A 21,816-nucleotide genomic window follows, 5' to 3' on the forward strand; every position below is an offset into this window, starting at 1 on the left:
TGCGGCTCTGCAAGGTCACCGGTTGTTGTTTTTTTATTTCCTCCCTCCTCAGGACACATGGCGAGGCTGAAGGGGAAATCTGAGCTCTCAACTAGAACACAACCTCAGACAGCCTGCCTGCATGAGCACAGACCAAAATGTAGGGAAGATAACAAGTCATCTAACAATGAAATCTCTTAAAATATGAAGGGAAATGGCAGCGCTTTTCATATTAAAGCAACACTATGCAACTTGTTTGTCATTTCCGCTCCTATGTGGAACGGACTGAGAGATGCAGCCAGAATCAAATCCAGCAAGTTCAAGAGTAATGCCGAACTGTAAATCAGTCAAAAAGACGTAGAGGTCATTAAAAACCAGCATCTATCTACAATATTCATCGGGGAAACTTTCAAAATATGAAGAATTCTGAACAGAGTTTGGTGCATTTGTCACAGCAGCAGCTCTTCTGGTTGAGGGAGAAAGGGATCATGGGTAATATCCACAGTTTAGTCGTGATTCACTTCAGTGAGTGGGACCATGAAGCCCAACACAATTAATCACCATATATGGCTGCAGAGGGAGCTGTTGCCCAGTAAAAATGACATAGCAGATTCAAGAGTAATGCTGTAGATCAATAAAAAAAGACTTGAGAAGTCATTAAAAACCTCTTTATCTCCAATATTCAGCAACATTCATTCAGCAGAATTAACACCATGTGTGGCTGCAGGGGGCGCTGTTGCTCGGTTAAAGTAGTAGAGTTGCTTTAAGTTGAATGTGTAAAAGTGAAACCACATCCTTCTGATTCGGGAAGAGAAACCTCCGTGTGGCACAACAAGCCGAGGGAGCTGACACCGAGTTCACTGATCTGCAAACATCCACCTCTCTGTGTGTCCTGCCTTTCTGGATCCTGCTCAGGCCAGTTCAGTCCAGTCGGCCTTAGCTCGCAAAAACATGTCAATAAAAGAATTTAAAAAAGGAGAAACGGGCAGAAATTCTCAGAAATGATCCCTCACTTGTTGGTGTGGCTTCCTGTGAGCTGCAGACTGTGTTGCTCTGTATTTTTGTACATCTACAACACAGAGTCCGGGTAGAATCATGTCTTAATTGGCCATGTTGAGTAAACCTCGCCATGTTAACGTCTACAGCAGTTTATCTGGGAGAGAAGCCAGAGAAACAGAGTAGGAGGCTGCAGCAGCTTCTGTGGGAGACGACGGAAAAAAGCCCCCATCTGCCTTCATTTGTCTTCACTGTGCTCACCAGTGGACCACGGTGAAATTCAGGGCCGCTCGTTTAGTTTTGACTGAAAATATCTCCCGTTGTTAAATTTCCTCGCTCTCTGCCCTTGACTCACTCACGGTGGACTGCCCCGGATCATTGGCTCCGTGGCCATTAACCAGGCAGACATGCAGCCACACAGTGGGAGGCAGATCAATATAAGACCTCTGTCAAGCACTCACAGGAGATTCTCTCAGACCCTGAGGCTGTTCTCTGCCCAGACCGCTCTCCACCAACAGATGGCGGTGGCATGCAGTCAACGCTGAAGACGGGGACTGATGCAGGGGGTTTAGGCTCATACCACTGATCAAAAGACTCCCACATATCTTCATCAAGATGGGCAAGGAAACAAGTTGGTGTAAAGTGGAGCAGCGGTGGGAGGGTTATTGTCGTAAAAAAACAGGGAGGGAATGTGGAAAGAGAGAGAGAGAGGAATGAGAGCGAGGGCTGCAGATGGGGAGAGGGAGAGGAACTTTATTCTGCGGCTCCCGAGGGAACTCATTTAAGCTGCAGGCGGACATGTTTGGTATGAATGACGAGACAGGTTTGATCTCTCAGTCTCATTCGTCAGAGACGGTGATGACGCTTCAGTTTCAGCCTTGAGTGGCCCCTTGTTTTGAAAGACATCGAACTGCAGTCTGGGTAATAGGTCCCGACACTTAAAGTTCAAAACACATCTTTTTCCCCACTATCCCATAAAATCAGTAGTAATAATGATGATTATATCAATAATTCAGCTTGTGTGCAGAACTGATTAATTTTCAGTCATTAGATAAATTACAGCCCTGGAAAGCTGAGAACCTGAGTGATAGAGGCATTAGATGTGTCTCTGTGGACGTGCTCCTCATAGACTGAAAGTGGGATTTATCGCAATTGCACGCACGTGCACAGATCTTTGAGGCTAGTTGTCAAGGCAACGGCCAGGGCTGACAGAAAAAAAACATGCACTGTCCGCACCGTAAGAAGATATAGATGCTTTGGTATGTGCAAAAAGCACGGGCCTGCATTTACACTCACAGCCCGGAGCAATTAGTCCAATCAGGATAAACATTTAACTTTAATGACTGTTTACCAGCCACAGAACCAGCCTCCAGGACAGCATGCTTATTTCCCTCACGCAGGGACACATGTTCATTTCACACGCCTGCGCCCACACAATGCTCGCAAAACAAATCAGCTGATGATTAAATAATAACTGATGGGAATGTGTGAAATTTCTGCTTTCGAGTTGTTGATGTGCAACTAACAATCCCTGTGTTTATGAAATCAGTTTCACAGATCTTGAGACAATGGCTCTCTGATGAATCGTCCTCTGCCAGCACCAGTATTTTATCCGTTCATTCACCTGTTCATCGCAGGCTATGACGGAGCTGAAAGCCCCCACAGGGACCACTCTGTTCTGCAGAGTACATGCTCTGTTGTGCCATTATCAGCTGCCCAATCCCCTGACCCCCATTCCGCCTCGCTAATTTCTGACATAAATCAAAACGCACTCTGGATAATGAATGTTTGCTTTGTCACAGAAAAGTGTCAGCACCTACAGCAGCGCAGGTAAAGGCCCATTCTGAGCCCAGAGAGAGATGAGTGATGGGGATATGAAGACGTGCATGCCAGCCTCCAAATTCTGCAGCAGAACTAAACCCTATTCTGATCAGCCAATCGCGAGCTGCTCTCGCTTATCCCGTGTTTGCATGTGCACACATGACTGTATGTGAATCAGCACAGAAACTTTGCATATTCATCTGTGCATGTGCACGAGTGTGTGTACACGGCACAACAGACCACAATGTGCAGAGCGTGTATGCAAGAAGCTGCAGTGCACCAGCATGAGCTCATCACTCCCCCCCCCCCAAACCTCCTCCCTCGCTGCCCCACCATCCCACCCCTCCTCTCGCTCGCCATTACATAAGTTAATGCAGCACACACCCTCATTATTCTCCAGGCAGGCGCTGTGAAGAGAGGCAAAGGAATATGTCATCAAAAAGAGGAGAAACAGCTAAAAAAAAGAAACAGCGCTTGTTTCCCTCTGAGCTCCCACACCCCCCCCCCACTGATCACAAAGAGCACAGCCGAGGCAACACGGATTCCGGCCTCGCTGTAATAAAAAATTCCTAACATGCATTTGTATTTGCTCTGTGGGCCTTTGCCCCGATCAGACACCTCGGTAAACACACGGAACATGAAAAGCAGCCTCTCTACAGGGTGGCATTCTTGAGCAATAGAGTAAACAAACATGCCTCCTCAGATGATTAGCGCTTTTAAAGCTGTACAGCTTAACCCGAGTGATGTGGGTATACTGCAGCAGAGGCAGAATGTTCCCAAACACATTCTCCCATGATGTTGCAACCCTGCAGCAGGAGGAGGGCGAAGTTTGTTCTCAAGCTCTTTCCCTGCGAGCGGCCCGCAGCACGGCAGCACCATTTATTAATGTCATGTTCAAATTTCCTCTCAATATAGCAAAATGGACCAAACTATTAGAGGGGAAAAAAAGGTTATGTGAAGAAGAGAAAAACTATCCTCTCTCTCTCACAATGCTGATGTCCATCTGGGAGAAACATTGGTATCAATTATTCAGAGGTGTGCGGACACGGGGCTGCAACTTAAGAACAGATCATAAAAAGGCTGCACAAATAAAGTGAACTACGCGTCATCTAACCCTGCACAGCGATGCACCAAGTTCTTTTTGTGGTCACAGACACAAAAGGATGGAAATAAAACACCCATAATGATGTACTGCTCTGTGAAAGTCAGCCCGTGCATGGAAAAAGCCACAAGACGCAGCTTGTTGCAGTGCAAACCTGTTTTCCACTGGTTGAACACACAAATAAGTGACTAGATTAGGTGACTTAACTACATTTTGGTTCAGCGCTACAGTTTCCACCTCCGTAAAACCAAGAAAAAGTAACTGCATTATAAATGTCGCACCAATTCTGGAAACCCGAGAACCAGTTGTTCCGGTTAACTGCAACTGGAGAGTTATAACAGCCTCCTCTCATCTCCACCGTCCACACATCTCCGACCAGAATACGGCTTCAATCCGAGACACGTCTAAGCTTTTCCACCCTGGAGAGTTTTGTTTTTTTTTCACTCACCACAGTGGAACTGCAGGCTCGTTTTGGCCGGTTGCTACTTTTCCATTACAAGTATTTCCTGCCTACGAGACCTCACTTGTCATACAGTCAATGTAACCAAAGCAGGGGACCCACAGAGGGGTCAGAGCCGGCTCTTGTCTCATCTACGGACAGGATGCAGTGTCACCTACTCTCTGTGCAGCGCGGTAGGTCCGGTTCAGGGCCGACGCCGTCCTGCTGGAGCCGTTTAACCTGGAGGTGATGTCAAACCGGTTCATTCATATTAGGCTCTGCGGCGCTCCGTCCCATGGATATCCACCGTGGGACAAACAGGCACCAGTGACGAGCTCCAGAGCCAGACACATTAAATAAGTGATGCCCTCGTCGTCCCACTCTCTGACACAGAACCAGCGACAGATCAGATTTACCCTCATGTCTATGGTGTCACTGCTTAAGGATTCCTGTCCTGGGCAGATGTACATTCCCTCTTCTCATATTTAAACAGGTTATAGCATTAACCCTTTCATTCAAGAGAAGAGTGGGTGGGTTAATAACATCGGGAAACGTCTGTGCATTTGTTGGTTGGTTTGTTTGTTTGTTTGTAAACAAAAACTACAGAGGCCGATTACCACGAAACTTGGTGGTAGAATGTGGAACGGGTCGGGGAAGAAGCTACTAACTTTGTAACATTTTCATTGATTTCTCAGAGGATACGAAAAAAATATAATCGGGTATATTAAGGGGACTAATATTTATGACTGTGAGCAATTTGGTGCAGATCCAAATAAAAACCCAGATCTGAGTGAATTTAAATGTGGTTTCATAAGGGGACTGTTGGGCCTTGGTGGAGTTATGAGCTCTCTGAGTTCCATACTAGTTCCATCTGTGTTTCCTGTGGCTTTTCTTTGGGGTCATTTGATGTGTTTTCTTTGACCATGTCTCGTCAGGATGGTGGAAAAAGAGGGGGTGGGATGTAAAAGAAGAAACATCAGGGGATGGGAGGATCAGGGAGTAAAGAAGGATCGTCTTGATGGTTTCAACTGCTATTAGCATCGCAGGAAGAAACCAGCACAGAATTAAATGAAACGACTCTGATTAAAGGACCATTATCAAAAATGTTTCTTTACATTTAGGGATGTACAGATTGAATCTGCCAGATCTGTCACACAGGCCTTTACTGGCATTACAGATCATACCAACTAATCTGCATGAGTGGCTGTAGTAACGTAGCTATATAGCTAAAGCATCACTGTGGATTTGCAAGTGATTCAGACACATTGAAATCCAATTTGAGCAGCCGAGCGTCCACACTGAGACACATCTTCAAAGGGTCTGATTGAAATCACATGTGGTTTGGGTTCAATCTAAAACAATCTTGCTTACTTTCTTAAAATCAATCTGGATTTGCCAAAGAATGGATTTGGCAGAACAAGGTCTTTGAGATGAGATAATGGAATCAGCATCAGGAAAGAAATCCCCAAGTCAATGATCATTTCTTTAGAGTAAAACAAAACAAAATCCTGGCCAATTTACATTTGATCCGATTTTCGATGATAATATCTTTATTGGTACCGGCCTCAAAATGTTAAATGTCTTTTGTAAAAATATTGTATATTCATTAGAAGGTTTATATGTTTTTGTTGCTGACCAACATATTTGTTTTGCAGTAAGTAAGTAGACAGTTTATATAAAAGCCAACATTGTCTGACAGTCAGAAAAGAGATGAGTACATGCTGTTCAGGCTGAATGTTCATAATCAGCTCAGACGCCTAAGATAAAATGAACAGGACTATGGACTATGGATTATAGTTATATGGGCTAATATAAAAAAGAAAGATCTCTTGTGCATAATGTTATCTTTGTGAAAGTTTCTGTGTTCATTCACAAAGAGATTTAAATACTTTATGTCAAAGGACATACAGTATTTGCTGTAGTCCTCAAAGGGACGATTAGATGATACTACGGCTTAAAGAAGATGAGAAAAAGAATGGAGCAATTCTTCTTAAGTCTTTAATAGCAAAGACTTGTCCTTGATAAAGCAGATTGCCCCGAAAAGACCTTGAAAATGTATTTTCTTGTCGCCCGTCTGGGCTGTGGAGCTGTGGACTCGTGATAATATATTTCCATGGTTCCAGAGAGGAAACCACCAGGCCCGAGCATATAGACAGGAATGTTATTTGATCAGTCAGACGTCAGAAATATCTGCACAGACTGCTGCGGTCAGTCGAAAAAGACAACCGCCACTTACACTGCGAGCTGCTTTCTGCCAGATGGTCTCCTACCTTATAGTTCGGCTGGTAATGCAGTACTTCCACATCGCATTCCACACGGCAGTGACATCACTGGAGGCATCTGACATGCCCGAAAAAAGTGCACATGGCACCGAAGAGAAGTTAAAAAAAAAAAAAGTTTTAAAAACACAAAACTGCGGCGACTCCCCCTTTAAACGAACCAGAAGAAGTACAGTCTGTGCTCACTCCCTGCTCAACCACAAATTACACCCCACATCCTTCACTTTCCATAGAAAAGCCACAGAGAAGTTCATTCTTTCGCTGCTAAAGTTACTCTGTCTGTGCCCGAGTTTATGTTGGGCTCAGAGTTGCTGCTCCAGCAAGCCGCCTGATGACCAAGTAAGGTAAAGGCCCAGTATGTATAGCAGAAGAAAAATCATCCCTCTTCTTAACAAAAGATCTCCACCCACAGTTCTCTCTCTCTCGCTCTCCTCTCCGCAGACACCCCTTCCTTTTTGTTCCTTTTTGTGCCGTCCAATGCGATCTTTCACTCATCTGGTGCTCCCATGATGCACGCTCCCCAGTGCTCATGGGCAGGGCCTAAGTTGTGTGTTTGATGTGTGTGCTTATTCATGTCAAAGTGACTTAAAAAAAAAAAAACACAGCAGAGAGAGGGAGAAAGAGAGTGATAGAGATAGATAGGAAGAGCCTGAGAGAGCGTTCAGTCCCCCCCCCACCCGTGTGTGTGTGTGTGTGTATGGTAATACTCGGGCCCACGTCCAACAATCACACTGCTCTCAATGGGAAGGCCACGCAGGAGGGAGGGTGAACCCCAGTTCAGCAGCTGGGAGAGGCCGTTTTGAGTTACTTCACCGACCTCGTTTCTAACAAGGCACTTCTCAGTCCTGGGATACAAGAAGAATATGTTACACTGAAGCCAGAGCAATGTAATGAGTTACACCCAATGACCAGGATATTCCAGTGACTCCACGAGACAAGATGAGTTGGTCACAGTCACACGGGAAAAAAACAAAAACAACTGACCTAAAAAATTCTAAAGGTCGAGCGGTTAGAAAAAGATTAAGTTAATTATTTAAAACTAAGCGGACAATGTGCCTTTTGAAGTTTGATTTGATTGAAATACTCAAAAAATAATCTGAATAAAGAGGATGACACCATATTCATTCGGCACTGAGCTAGCACCGGTAGCTGTGGGGATTCCCTGAAGCCTGTGATCAAAGGGGAGTTGCCAGCTAAATAGGTGATGCATTATTAATGGGTCGCGGACATACTGTAGCCTGCACGTTCAGAATGCAAATGCTTATCACGACAAACCGTGTTTAAATATGTGCACACGCACTCGCATATAGAACTGTGACAGAAGGCGGGCGCCGCTTGATTTTCACGGATCCTCGCTTCTGGTTCACACATGAAAACATCTGCGGATACAACCGGTGAAGTCTTTCTGGTGGAGGAAAAATACTGAAGCTCTTTTATGGGCAACTTTTAAAAAAATGCTATCTATATAATGTTGTATAAGAGGAACATAAATCTGAAGCACTAGAGTCATAAGAAGCTGAAGTACACGTGAGATTGTAGAGCATCAGATAAAAGATCATCCAAATAATTTATTGAATCCAATCAATCTCTGCACATTTATTTACATCTTCAACAGATTATGGTTGTGTGTGTGTGTGTGTGTGTGTGTGTGTGTGTGTGTGTGTGTGTGTGTGTGTGTGTGTGTGTGTGTGTGTGTGTGTGTGTGTGTGTGTGTGTCACATATCTGTGTGGTGATAGGCAGTTAAAAAACATGAGTTTGTTTTATGGGCTCACCACAGCAGCAGGGGGGATGGGGGTGAGTAATTTACACACAGTGTGACAGAGGAGGGGGAACCTTCTTAACATACCTAGGAGCTGTCACTGCTGACACCTCTGTTATGTTGCATTCAAAGCAAAGGGAACAAAAGCTCTTCCAGCTGTGATATATATAATAAATGTTCTATATAACATGTTCAGCATCCTCTGATTCCCACTTTGAAGTGTCACAGACAGTCGTTAAAATCTGATAACGTGACTGACGAGTGAGAATGAGACTAAATCCCCAAACACATTAAAGATTCATAAACTCCAAATGCTAAATTTGGTGTGAGAGCGGCGACGCTGCTAGACTCAGTAAACAGGCATAGATTATACAGTAGGTGAAAGGTGAAAGGTCCCAGTGGGACGGAGATGAATGAATCGGAGTCGGCTCATCTCGTCCTTTCCGGCCGTGCCGAACGCAAAACAGACAACCGACACAAACGAGATCATTCCAAGTGGCAAGTTGCTTAACCGAGTGTTTCTGCCAAATAACTGCAGCCGAAGCCCAACTCGCTCTAAGTAAATCGATAATGGCTCAACCAGCTCACACACACCCCTGAGTAATGTCTCCTTCAGTCAGCCGGTTTGTCAGCGTGCAGAGCCGAGCGCCACAGTTTATCAATCTGCCGAGCTTGATGAAGTAATTCCAGCGTCTGTTTTAAAACACGCTGATTGCTTAATGCTATAGGAGCACTTCAACACACAGGGAGCAACATCAACAAGCTGCCCGGCACTGGGAGAAGTAGGAGAAACGATCCGAGCCACACGGGACTGCAAATCGCAGCCGGTTTTCAAACGTACCTCTTGTAAAAGTTGTTGTGCGGGTGCAAACACAGCACGTGCCAGTAGTCGAGGCAGAAGGCTTTGAACTTCCACATCCTCAGCTCCAACAATCAACAGGGGCAGAACAGCAGTGGGATCCGACAACGTTAACAGGCACCAGGGCGCCAGGAGCACGGCACCCTGCTCATTTCGTCAGCCAGTCTGATTCCCTCTGCATGAGTGTCGGATCCGTCCTCCTCCGGAGCCCCAGCCTCGCACGCTGGACGACAGCCTGAGTGGTTTCAACCCGCCCAGAACAACCACATCACTCCCGGAGCTGCCTCAGTCATCACCAGCCCAGAGAGCCAGGCCTCTGACTGGGACCCTCTGGAGGACTGATTTGGACCCAGTACTGATGCTCGGGAATCCACCTCCAAAATAAGCTCTACATTGGCAGCTCTGGCTCCGTTTCAGCTCCTATCCAGGTCAGTCAGTCTGTCCTCTGTGCCGGTCGCTCCACACAGTGCGTCAGCCCCGGATCCTCTGAGACATCACAGCTACATCCAAGGCTGTGCGCCGCTCCAGCAGGCACAGGTACCGGAATGTGAAGCAGCAGAGACACGAGGAGAAATCCTCCACAGCTCTGTCATTTCTGAAGAGGAACCATGAATGACCTCCTCTTCTATCTCCTCCTCTTTTCCCTAGAACAAACTTTCCAATAAGTGGAGACACTGGGTCTTTTCTCTCACTATAAACGTGGTGCTGCTTCAGCTTCCTTCTCTCCGTCCTCCACCTTCTCTCCTCCTATCCCTGTCCCCGTCTCCCGATGCTCTCCCTCTCCTCTCGCTCTCTCTGATTCCCTCTTACAGCTGCTGCCATCCACACAGGACCTCCCAGAAATGTGCCGACTCCCGTTGCCGGGCAACACTCCCATACTACTGAAGCTTCAAATGGTAGACGAGCAGAGCGCCCTGTGATTGGCCGGGCTTTTCAGAGGGGAGGGGCTGCTGCAATGTTGTATGACCACATGAGTTTATACACAAGCTTTGTTCAAATAAATATGAGCTTGAAGGATTCTCGTGTTTTTGTCAGTGTCCAGTAAAGGAAAAGAAATTCTGCTTTGTTTGACTCATCAAGGTCATGGAGGCACTTAAATGACTTCCTTAGTCATGAACCTGAAATGGTTAAGCTGAGATATGAGTGATGGAGGCCTGCAGACATAATAATGTGTTTGAAATCTGATTTGTGTGTGTGTTAAATCTGGATCTAAGAAGTGTTTGTGTTCAATATAAACACGTCTGAATGACCTGCAGTGCTCGGTAAAGCTTTAAGACTCGTACACAAGCTGTTCCTGTCTGTTCTTGCAGAAAGGGGGGGGTTGCATTCGAGCAGCAGCACAGTGCTGCTCTGTGTCTGCCTGAGATGCAGTGCCACACCGCAGTGCCACCCAGTCCCAGCAGCCATGGGAAAGGGGTGTGGAGGGGCCTCTCATCAATATTCAGCCACTGTCAGTGTCCAAACAAACTAAAAAAACACTGAAAACGCAGCATATTTACACAAACAAGTAGACAAACGTGCAAACACAATGACACCAATAAACAAACACACAATAATGTGTGTGCATATTTACACACCCACCGGTACACTTAGATCTGTCTCATCTGACAAGTCGTCTCCACACGACTCTTTTCAGACCCGTCCTGGCACAATATGGGCTTTCCTCTGTTTTCCCATGAGCCAAAGATCTAGAGGAGGCCGGAGCGACACAAAGGCTATACTGAGCGCCTGCATGTGTGAAGTAATCTACACACCATTCATTCCCCAGCCTTTAGTCACAACTCAGGCCTCCGGATTTACACACATCTCACAGAAAATGACCACACACTGACAAGAGTCTTGTATATGTGCTCTCCATCCCAATGAGCCTGGATGAGAGACTGCATTCCGAGAGTTAACATTTTATATTCTCCCTCTTTATCTTAACTCTCTGCACGTGGCTGTTGATTATTATTGGCTTCACACTCTGCATGTGTGTTGTTAAGAGCCCAAGTAAGTGCAGTGTCAAATTTGATACAATTTGAACACACGGTATCTTCAGTATTAATAAACTCTGAATAAACAGGACACCAGCACCGACTAGGAGTCATCAGCATGAGTGATGTTGTCAGTCGTGCTACAGCACTTTGAAGAAACAGGTCTTTGTGCAGCAGCAGTGGTGCAGCTTCAGGGTTCAGAGTCCTGCCGTCGGTCTTTACTTGCTGCAGCTCGAGTGCTGCAGCTCCCATTTACAATTTCAGGAAGAAACTTGCAACCAGCATCACCACTGACCAAGTTAACAGCCCATTTCTAACAGGCAGGTTTAGAACAGGCACCGCTCATCCAGAAGTTTATTTGCTGACACATCAAGTTCAGAATGATCAGATCATATTAAAAGACGGAAAACATTTTTCACTGTTTCCAAATGCACGTTCTGCCTGTTGTTCCTCGGAAACCCTTTCTAGTTCCCTCTTTCTAACTCTCCTGCAGCCGCCTGCAGTGGTGAGTGTGTGTGATTGTGTGTCTGTGTGCAGAACTTACTGGAGTCTATCAAAGGCGAGGAGGAGCAATTACTGCAGCGCTAACTGGCATTAAACGCAGATGTCTCCGATTGAGCGCACATGACCGGCTATTATTTGTTTTTATAGGATAAAGAGATGAGAAAGTGTTTGTACAGACACGACAGGATATGATTTAATGAGCAGATAGATGGATTGTTTTTACATAGCATGCACTGGCACGTCCACACGTGTGGTGAACTGGTGTGTGTGTGAGAACAGGGAACTGCCTGCATGCTTAATGAACAGTCTTTCCACTTGCATGCCTCCACCTACAGCTGTAACTTTCTCTACAGCTGTGAGTAGGAACCTGCGACCCAGCCGCCAGCATTTATCAGTGCTTGACAGGTGTTGTGTTTACAGAGACAGATTACTCAACAGCTCTTTTATCATAGACATTTTTCACCTTACTATAAAAATATGTAGGAGCAGGGATGAAATGAAACATCATGACTAAAAGATGCTTGATGGATTCAAATCATTGATTGATTGGTTAGATAGTGCGCTCACCCAGTCACCAGTCATTATTTTTGATGCCCATTCACACCTTTGTATTGTCAGGATGATTTAGAGCCTGACCGACTTATCGATTGGCCAATAGAAATCCCCTGAAATGAGCCTTTCAAGGCTAAGCTGTAAAATATCAAGCCTCAATTACATTTCTTTATCATTAGGGTTTAAAAACAACATCTTAAGAATCATTGCCAATCTTTTATTTGATATATATATTGGTTGATATATAAATAGTGGCATTTTTTTTACTCCCTAATATTGGTACCGTCTGTATCTGCCCCCAAAATTCAATATAGGTCAGACTCTAGTATAATTCCTTAAAACCAGTGCATACGTGCAGAGACTAGTCAAGGTCAGTTATCAAATGCAAGCAAGAAGTAAAATATGACACAGTTCTCTTCTCCATGACAGAAATCCCCATTGCACTGCAGGCGGATCAATATGAATCCCCCCCCCCTCCCCCCCTGTAACCAAAAGGCTATAAAACGCAGTCAATCATATCTGCTCAGCCATCAATCTGAATGAATAACCTCATGTGTAACCTGGTGACGAGCTCTTATTGTCTCCACGTTGCTGCTGCATCACACCGTGGCTTCACCGATACAGGCACATATTGAGCAGGAGCCCTCTTCTCCCTGCCACTGACCCAGTCAATCACCGATGTGCTGCCCTGAGGATTCTACCATGACCTGCTCCGAGCGGGAGATGTCCAGTCAATAAACACTTCAGCAGGAAATGGCCTGCTGCAGAGAATCTTGTGGTCAATGCTACGACAGTCGGAAAAACGGAGCTGAAATTGAAAAGGGGGGTGGACGGGGAGTCAGGTTGTAAAACGCATCAGAGAAAATGACGCATGGATGAGAACAGGAAGAAGAGAGAGGATGTAAAATATTTTAAGAACATCCAAGAAGATGACGCTTATAGGTGGATCTTAAATTAAAACCTTAATAACCTTGATAACCTTAACCCTGACATTTTTTCCGTCCTGTTGGGTCATCAGGTGCTTGAAAATTGATTGTTTCAGAAGGGGATGAAAGACGATATGAGGAGATACATGGAGACTTGCGGAGGATAATATAATAACCTTCATATATCACAAAGAAAAGGCTACGATGCATGCTGTGCTAAAACTCCATGATAAATACAACATGATACTGAAAAGCACAAGATGTGACAGACAGCCTTTTCTGGAAGCATGTGTTAGAAAAGTTCACCCCCTGGTGGCGGACTGGAGAACCTCCCGTGCTGCCAACCAGCTGATGTGATCGGGGGGAACGAGGAGTCTGACAGGCCGATTCACTCAGAGCACATAAAGACAATGCATAATGGAAATCTATTCATTTCTCATTTACACCGCATCGGAGAAGCATTCAATAAGCGGCAGGCCTCAGATCTCTGGGGGCAAACTTGGACACATCTACACAAAAACATGTTAGACAGTGAACCACACTTTATGACAGCTAAATGGAAAATGCAGAGGAACGTGAACAGCAGGACGACTTATGAGATTTTTTTTTTATACAGTCAAACGTCGACTCTTTGCATGTGTGCCTGTCTGATGTGACACACAGTCATGCTTCCTTTTTCTGTTTGGGATGAAAACCCGAATCCTGCAGGGAGATACCGACACTGGCAAAGAGGGAGGATGATCTCACTACTGCGTTTTAGTTCACAATACTACAGGGCACATATATCACTTTACAGAGGACGTCTGGGGATATTATCTTACATGAAAGTTAGCACAGTTTGAATGAGCACGAGCTCCTGTATCACAGAGACTGTAAACTACAGCTGTTCAGCCTCAAGCCTGAAGGCAGTCGTGCAGAGGATAGGTAGAGAGGGGGAGAAAAGATGAAACAGAGGAGAAGGGGAAGGAGGCTGAGGAGAGAGAAAATCAAGAGGAGAGAAGTAAAGAGACAGCGAGGATGAGGAGGGTAGGGAGCCATAATAACAGCACACTCCGTCCTCCAGCTTTGGCTTTGTGTTAAACGGAGAAAAGCACAAACAGAGACTAACAGAGACGAACAGTGAGGCGGAGGACAAGAGAACAAAAGAGAGAAGAAGAAGAAAGAAATCCTCTGTGGCTGGTTGGAGGTGGAACCCATATTCCTCGGTCCCTGTCAGGCCGTTCATAACCTTGAGGGCAGAAGTGATGAAGAGCGCCAACCACCGGCACTGCAGCGCACACGTCAAACCGAGCAGGAAGTATTTGTCAAACCTACAAGTCTCCTGTGGATCTTCTTACATCCATAATCAGGCTTGTTGCATGAATAGTGCAGACTTACTGTATAACTGAGCCACTGAGACTATGAATCACTCTGTAAAATCCCTGATGTCGCACAAGTACAGCACATACAGACAGTCCAGTCATGAAAGTAAAAACATATATATATATATGGAATATAAGTAATGTACTGTGTAAGCGTGACTCATTCAATATGCCTGATAACACGCTCAGGGATATTTGTTATATAACACTGTTGCTGATAAACATGTCCTCATATCTGCTTTTATTTCTGCCACAGGAACAAAATGTTCTGGAGATGCATCCCTGTCTGATGCGCCCAGCTCCCCTCTGTGCTCTCGCTTCTGATGCCGCTATTGGCAAAGGCAGGGACTTATTATGGGCTGTTTCCAGAGCGAGCGGACGCACTCGGCGCTATAGCGACTCCCCTGAAGAAACTTTAACTGGCCGAGATGTGCCCCTGGGAGCCCAGTTCAGCTCCCACTGGATGATAATCCTCACACATGGCTGACACAGCTCCAGCTGCAGACTCAGCCGTCTCGGTGCCAGGGTGCAGATGAGCAGCTGCTGCCGTTTGGAGTGTGCAAATCACAGCCTTCGATGCCCGACCGCGCTCGGCCTCAGCCTCCTTTGGGCTATTTTGGCAAAAGGTAAAAAAAACCGCTACTGTAGCACTGGTGTGGGAAACAATGATACAGTTGAGTAGCCTGTGCTTTGCATCCATTCTCATCTATTCACCGTCCGTTACTCTGAATTGATTGTAGTGTGTCCAATTTGTCGGCCTGTGAACGTCAGAGATGGAGCAGGAGAGGGAATCTCAGGATGTGTGAATGACCAGTATCCGTCATTAAGAAAAGATCAAGCAGACAATAAGAGCACTATAAAGCTCCTGTGATAAGAACTGGAGAATGACTGAGCTATAATGACTGTAATTATGTCCATTTTACAGGACGGCAGGAGTCATTTGCTGCAGTGACAGCTTCTCGAGCTTAGACAAGTGAAAAATCAGAGTGTTATTATGACGACAGGCCTGTACATACATACGCCATGTATCCCTGCGAGTGAGTGATTCACTTCCTGCGCTGTAGCTCTGTAGCATTATGCCCCCGTCCGCTGATGCTACATGAACTGACAGCATGTTCTCATGTGCTGGCACTGCCATGTATTGTAAGCACTCGTTTGTCTTGTGTAACAGCAGCGTGCATCCGACAGTTGCTATGTGAAGTGGAGGCACGTTCGGGGGTTGTTGCTCAGGGCAGCTGTCTTTACCCAAACTGCTGTGAAATGCTCGGGCCCAAAGTGGAGGAACGTCCCGTCACTGCTTTCGAGCTCCGGTGACGCACTCTCTCTTTTTTCATCAGCACCAGCGTCACTCGAACGGGGGCATCGCATCGAAAAACCTCTGGGCCAATCAGGGGAAACGGGCATTCCTGCTGTAACACCTTCACTGTATGAACGCCCTCTGAGACATTATCTCAATGACGGGTAAAAGCCCATTCATGCACCCTTGTCCGTGCAGTGCTCAGCATGGCGAGAACAGAGAAGTGATTACGAGTCCCGCAGAATAATCCATGCACAGATATCCAACCTCCTGCATGGTAATGTCATGGAAAACAGGATTACCAAGCATCTGGTTTAAAAAGAAAAAAAAAGTCTGCAAATCTCAACTGGAATATACATCTCTCACGGTCAGGGATAACACATTTCTGCATATTATTATACAGCAGTTTTCCCGTTTTTTTGTGAGCCAAGCCAGGTTTACTGCTGCTGAAGCAGGTGCACACTGATCCACAACACAAGGAGAAACACACAGTCACAGCCTCTCACACAAGTGGATTGTGGATTTTAGTTTTTGCCAGTTTTAGTCCTGTTCTTAATTTTGCACCAAATGTCATTATTTAATTTAATGCAGCGTTAACATACAGTAAATCCCCAGTAAACTGCATGTACAAGCAATTACCTTAACTCTCTGTAAAATGGCTTGACACATGACTGCACATTCACAGGTCGTATTTGATTACTTATGGTGAATGCCTTAGTTGCTCCTGGTTTTAACTTGCATGCACTTGTAAGACAAGAAATGGCATAAAAGTTCTACGTGGAACAAAATCTACCTCACGTATACGGTTGTATTTAACGCATTGGCAACCTCTGCGTCTTTTCAGGCCAGACTAGTGAAGTGTGGTATCTTTAAAGGCCAAGACAGCCTCCTCCAGATGGACTGGGGAGCTGCGAGCGATGATGAAATGACATTTAAAACTGAACACACTAATCCTGCTCCAGATCCTAATCAAAGAAGTACTGACCAGACACTGGAGGCCTCAGCCAGCATGCTGGTATCAACCTGCAGCACATCTCCTCTCGTCCTCTGACAACCACAGCTACTGTTTTCACAAAGTCATTGATTTTCACCACACTTCCACCCTCCTGGCCTCCTCAGCCTGATCACGTGGCTTTTCTGTGGTTAAAGTGTTCCTTTGGGCCAAAGCTGTGAGTGGAACAGGGTGGAAGTAAATCAGCCACTATCTCAGAACCACAGACAGATGGAAATGTTCAATTGCCTGTTATGCGACAACAAAAACCGAATCCTTTGTGTAATAAAACCATAATTACTGGTGGAGTAAAGGAACTTGAGAATCTGTGGGATGCGTTCATGCATTCATGTGTGTCGCACACAGAAAACGAGGCAGAGATTTAAGCCAGTGAACGGCAGAGGCAGATTGACTATGAAGGACTCACTGGAGACCCGTGAAGGTCTCATATTCATTAAGATGACTGATCCCCATGTATGGTATTAGATCATGACATGACAGGGTAATTCAGCTCAATGCTATGCAGCAGCCGGTGAGTACATGTGTGAAATATGCCCACGTTCACGTACATGGTTTCACTCGCAGGGTTGTAAAGGCATCAGAGGGTCTACGGCGAACGCACCACAACAAGAAAAACACACGTCAACGTGCCTCTGCTGAGAAATAAGGTAGCAGAATGCTTATTCAGCCAAACGCTGACAGTGTTGTGTTCTCGGCAAGGTTAGCTCGTGTGCAGAGAATCCTTGTGCAGCGCTGAACCAAAAATACAAACCCTGACATGACTCCAGAAAAGGAACACTATATCATTTTGTCCACTTTTTATCCGAGTGAAACCGACTCAGGGTTTACTGAAGGAGAGATGCAAGCTTTCCACACACACACACAGAGAGAGTAGGACTCAGCGCCATCCCAAAAATAACAGCTCAGAGCCAGCCGCATTTAACACACACACACACACACACACACACACACACACACACACACACACACACACACACACACACACACACACACACACACACACACACACACACACACACACACACACAAATATATATATATATATATATATATACGGCAGAAGCTGCAAGGAACTCATGTGCCCTGTAAGAGCTTCACAGCATCATCTGCTAATGAGTCATTTGTCCCAGAGGCTCCTAAACCACCGCTCACAAGACTCTGTTGTGATTTCAGTCATAATGTAAGGCTTGCAGATAAAAAAAGCAGCACTCAGCTTTCATCCCTTCACGTAAAGACACATGGTAATAATTGATCTCGTTGAAATCTGCGTCTCATTCACACAAAACAAACCCGTGTTCCAGCTCGCCGCCCCTCCCCAGGAGAGAGGCATTGTTTACTAAGGGCACAGGAGGGGGACATGCGAGCACGGAGCGAGGTCTGGATGCCATAGGTGACTCAGCACAGACACTGGAAAGGCAGACACCGTGTTTTTTCCCCACCACCTCTCCCTTGACTCCATGAATGGGAGCTGACGCCAAAGCCTGGGGAGCCCACATACCCGCCCACCCCAACGGCGTTCTTGCCTAAAAGATGCTACTCACATGTCGTAGAGCCGGTAACCCATGGCAGAGCCCGGTCTGCTGGAGTGGGGCCCGGGGTCCCGCGTTCGCCTGGGGTCCGTGCTGCTCACCACGGCGCGCCACACGCTTGGCTTGTCCATCCTGTATGCTGGTCAACGGGACTCGACGGTGGGACGGCGTGTGCGCACACAGGCTCGCTCACGTTCACTCTCACTCTCCCTCTCCCTCCCAGTCACAAACACTGGCTGCCAGCGAGCAGTGCGTGTGATGTAACGAGGAGCGTCCAAGATGCTGACGGCCGGTGGGGGAGGCCGGGTGAGGGAGGAGGAGGAGGAAGAGGAGGAGGAGGTGGTGGTGTGCAGGGAGTGTCAGAGAAGCTAAAGGAGATGTGTGATAAACACTGGTGCATGAGAAGCTTTTGTATTGAAGCATGGAGGCGTGATGTTTCTCCACCGGCGCCAGTGACAGGGTGAGGCTGCCTCTGCAAAATTAATGAATGAAGACACAACCTGCAGGAGAGCTGCCGGGAAAGATTCCTGCTTCTCATAAACACAGAGAGGCATCTGAGCATCTCTCTCTCTCCACCCTCTTATCTGCTCTCGGTAGTACAGTCCTCAGCAGGGCCACGCGATTGGCTCCTTGGTCTCCATAGAAACAGGAGGATGTGTCAGAGGTAGGGCTCATTATCATGCTCTTCTCTCTCCCTCCTTCCCCATTTCTCTTCTTCTCACATACTTCCCCCCCCCCCAAACACACCCTCTCCATCTTTCCCTCTTCTGGAATCAATGCACTTTTCTCTGTAGTGTCTTTCAAAACACACACACACACACACACACACACACACACACACACACACACACACACACACACACACACACACACACACACACACACACACACACACACACACACACACACACACACACACACACACACACACACACGGCTTTTCCAGCCAAATGAAGATCACTGCAAACTGCGTGGATCTGTTTCATTATGGCTGCAGGGGGGGGGGACATGTTGCAAAAATAAAATAAAGAAATACAAAAATCATAAATGCTTCTGCTCTTAGTATCGTCAGACACACAAAGTTAGTGAAATAGAAACGGGGCTTGCACACACATTGCATCATAATGTGAAATATTACAGAGAGATAAAGCAACATTACTGAAGATTTCATCGTACTTCAAGGAGAAAATGGAAATTTCGGATGCAAAATAAACCCAAACTGTAGATGGTGGACAGTGTGTTGCAGCTCCTACAATATACAATGTGTGTGTGTGTGCTGTATACAAACACACACACACACAAAGTGTAATAAACTACTGTTGACACCACCACCAGCATTCAAAGCAGGACAGTAAGCAGGGAGGAGACAAGCTCTCATCAAGACTTAATAAAGCCAAATGCGCGCGCGCACACACACACGCACACACACACACACACACACACACACACACACACACACACACACACACACACGGCTAAAGGCAGAAACCCTGGGCTTCTATCTCGCAGTCTCCAGGGGAGGTTGTGTTTCATCTCAGGCAGACTTGATGGCTCACAGCCCTTCGATAAATCGAGTGTTACAGCCAAGGTGACTAATGCTCTCATACCTTTGTCTTTTTGTTAATGAACTTGTGTCGTGGCTAATTGCATACGTGCATCATCTCACCGCAATTACACTGGCTATGTAGCCTCTAATTATGAAGCACGAGCGCTGATCTCTCCAGCTCCGACACAGAGCTGTCTGCACAAAAACATGTAGTACTCTGTCAGCTTCCATCACTACACACATACAAAACAACATTTCTCAACAACAGCTGGACAATCTGTTGTGTTTGTACTCCCCAGATGAAAACTCAGATTTTTGGGCATTTAAGAGACAAAACCTTTGGTGGTTTAAATGCCAGTTTTTCATCTTTTATGCGTTATGTCCTTTTGGTGTTTTTAGGGCAGGTGCAATATTCAACTCAGTATTATTCTGCATTATTATTCTGGGTGTTCACAATGTACTGTTCTGCAGCTGCTGTAGCACTTTGGCCCAAGAAATGTTTCCCCATGGGGACAATAAAGTATATTTGATTTGATTGATCCACTGTACGCAATTCAAAATATGAAGATTCCCAATATTCAAGATACACCCTCATTTTAATAACCACAAAGACAAACGCCTTGGACGAGTCTCTAACGTTTCTAATCAACGTGTTTTTTAGTGGTTGGACACAAATATCGCAGCCACTAACTAGCAGGAGTTCATACAATCGGACCAGTGAACATCTCATTCGTTCACAAGGGCTATAAAGCACAGTCAGTCAATTTGTGGGATTTTCCGGTAAAATTCAAAGCTTGTCATGTAATTTAACCTCCAATGTGTGTTCTACCTTTAGTGATGCTTACCGTATGTATGTATGCTGTAAGTGGGGGGGTCTGTGGCTGGGTCATCGGTGAGCTCTGTTCTGCCCATACACTGAGTGTTTACTGGCAAACCCCAAGCAGAGTGTTAGCAATCATGGCACGCGCACACACACACACACACACACACACACACACACACACACACACACACACACACACACACACACACACACACACACACACACACACACACACACACACACACACACACACACACACACACACACACACAGAGAGGAGCAGACAGTCGATGCAAGATGCTCTTTCAAATTGACAAATAACCTTAGACCCATGGTTTCAGCAATACGATTTTCCATAGGCTTTGACTCCTCTCCACACGTACAGAACAAACACCAACACACAACACACAACAACAAGGGCTAAGGTTATTATTTAAGATGCAGTTGTATTTTGTGGCCCAGTGTGGCCCTGCACGCCTCAGGACGTGTTGCAGTGCAGCCTTTTAGATGTACAAAATATTGCATAAGTTGGCCTTGTCCTGCCCACCTTCCTGCTCTCCTCTGTCACCATATGGTCCCTTTTCATTCCTGGTGTGTGATGTGGGCAGTTGGACAAAAGCAACCGGATTTGGTTCAGGACTGCAGGCAGACGGCTCCAGCCTGGCAGCTCATCGAGAAGCACACAAAGCACAGACACATATACATACAGTGATGTATGAGCACACACACTGTAGAAGGTGTCCGATGCCACAGGAAATTCACACATATCAGATCCAGCCCTAATTTCCTCAGGTCTGTCCTCTTGGAGAATGAGCCGACTACAGAACTTAAACAGCGGAAACCAGTTTTCTCCACAGTGGAGAAGAAGCAGGATGTCAGAGGGTTGGTGCTGGAACTGGTTAATAATGAGTTTTAATTTTACATTAGCGGTGAAGCAACTCACCGATTCACTGGAGCTCAGGTTTCAGCTTCTGGGAATATTATCTGGTTTTCTTAATATTCAATGACTGTAAATAAACTACTTGGATTGATAATTACTAGATAATCATGTGGAT

The 21,816-nt window shown here is 45.9% G+C and overlaps 1 protein-coding gene across 5 annotated transcripts in view; it reads right to left on the reverse strand.

Annotated features, from left to right (window-relative positions):
- LOC118110536 (IQ motif and SEC7 domain-containing protein 1) overlaps window positions 1–21,816 on the reverse strand; it is a 94,002-nt gene that overhangs the window by 34,770 nt on the left and 37,416 nt on the right. The window contains exon 1 of one of the 5 annotated variants that reach the window (XM_035158369.2): window positions 18,405–18,919. The exons of 2 other annotated variants lie outside the window; for them this stretch is intronic. In XM_035158369.2, coding sequence (XP_035014260.1) covers window positions 18,405–18,523 — 119 coding nt within the window. In that variant the 5' untranslated portion in view covers window positions 18,524–18,919. Of the gene's footprint in view, window positions 1–6,607; window positions 6,741–9,217; window positions 10,070–18,404; window positions 18,920–21,816 lie in introns of those variants that run through there. 2 more of the 5 variants (XM_035158370.2, XM_035158371.2) reach the window with 2 other exon arrangements.

The sequence above is a fragment of the Hippoglossus stenolepis genome, chromosome 6 (assembly GCF_022539355.2).
Source record: "Hippoglossus stenolepis isolate QCI-W04-F060 chromosome 6, HSTE1.2, whole genome shotgun sequence".
Lineage (NCBI taxonomy): Eukaryota > Metazoa > Chordata > Actinopteri > Pleuronectiformes > Pleuronectidae > Hippoglossus > Hippoglossus stenolepis.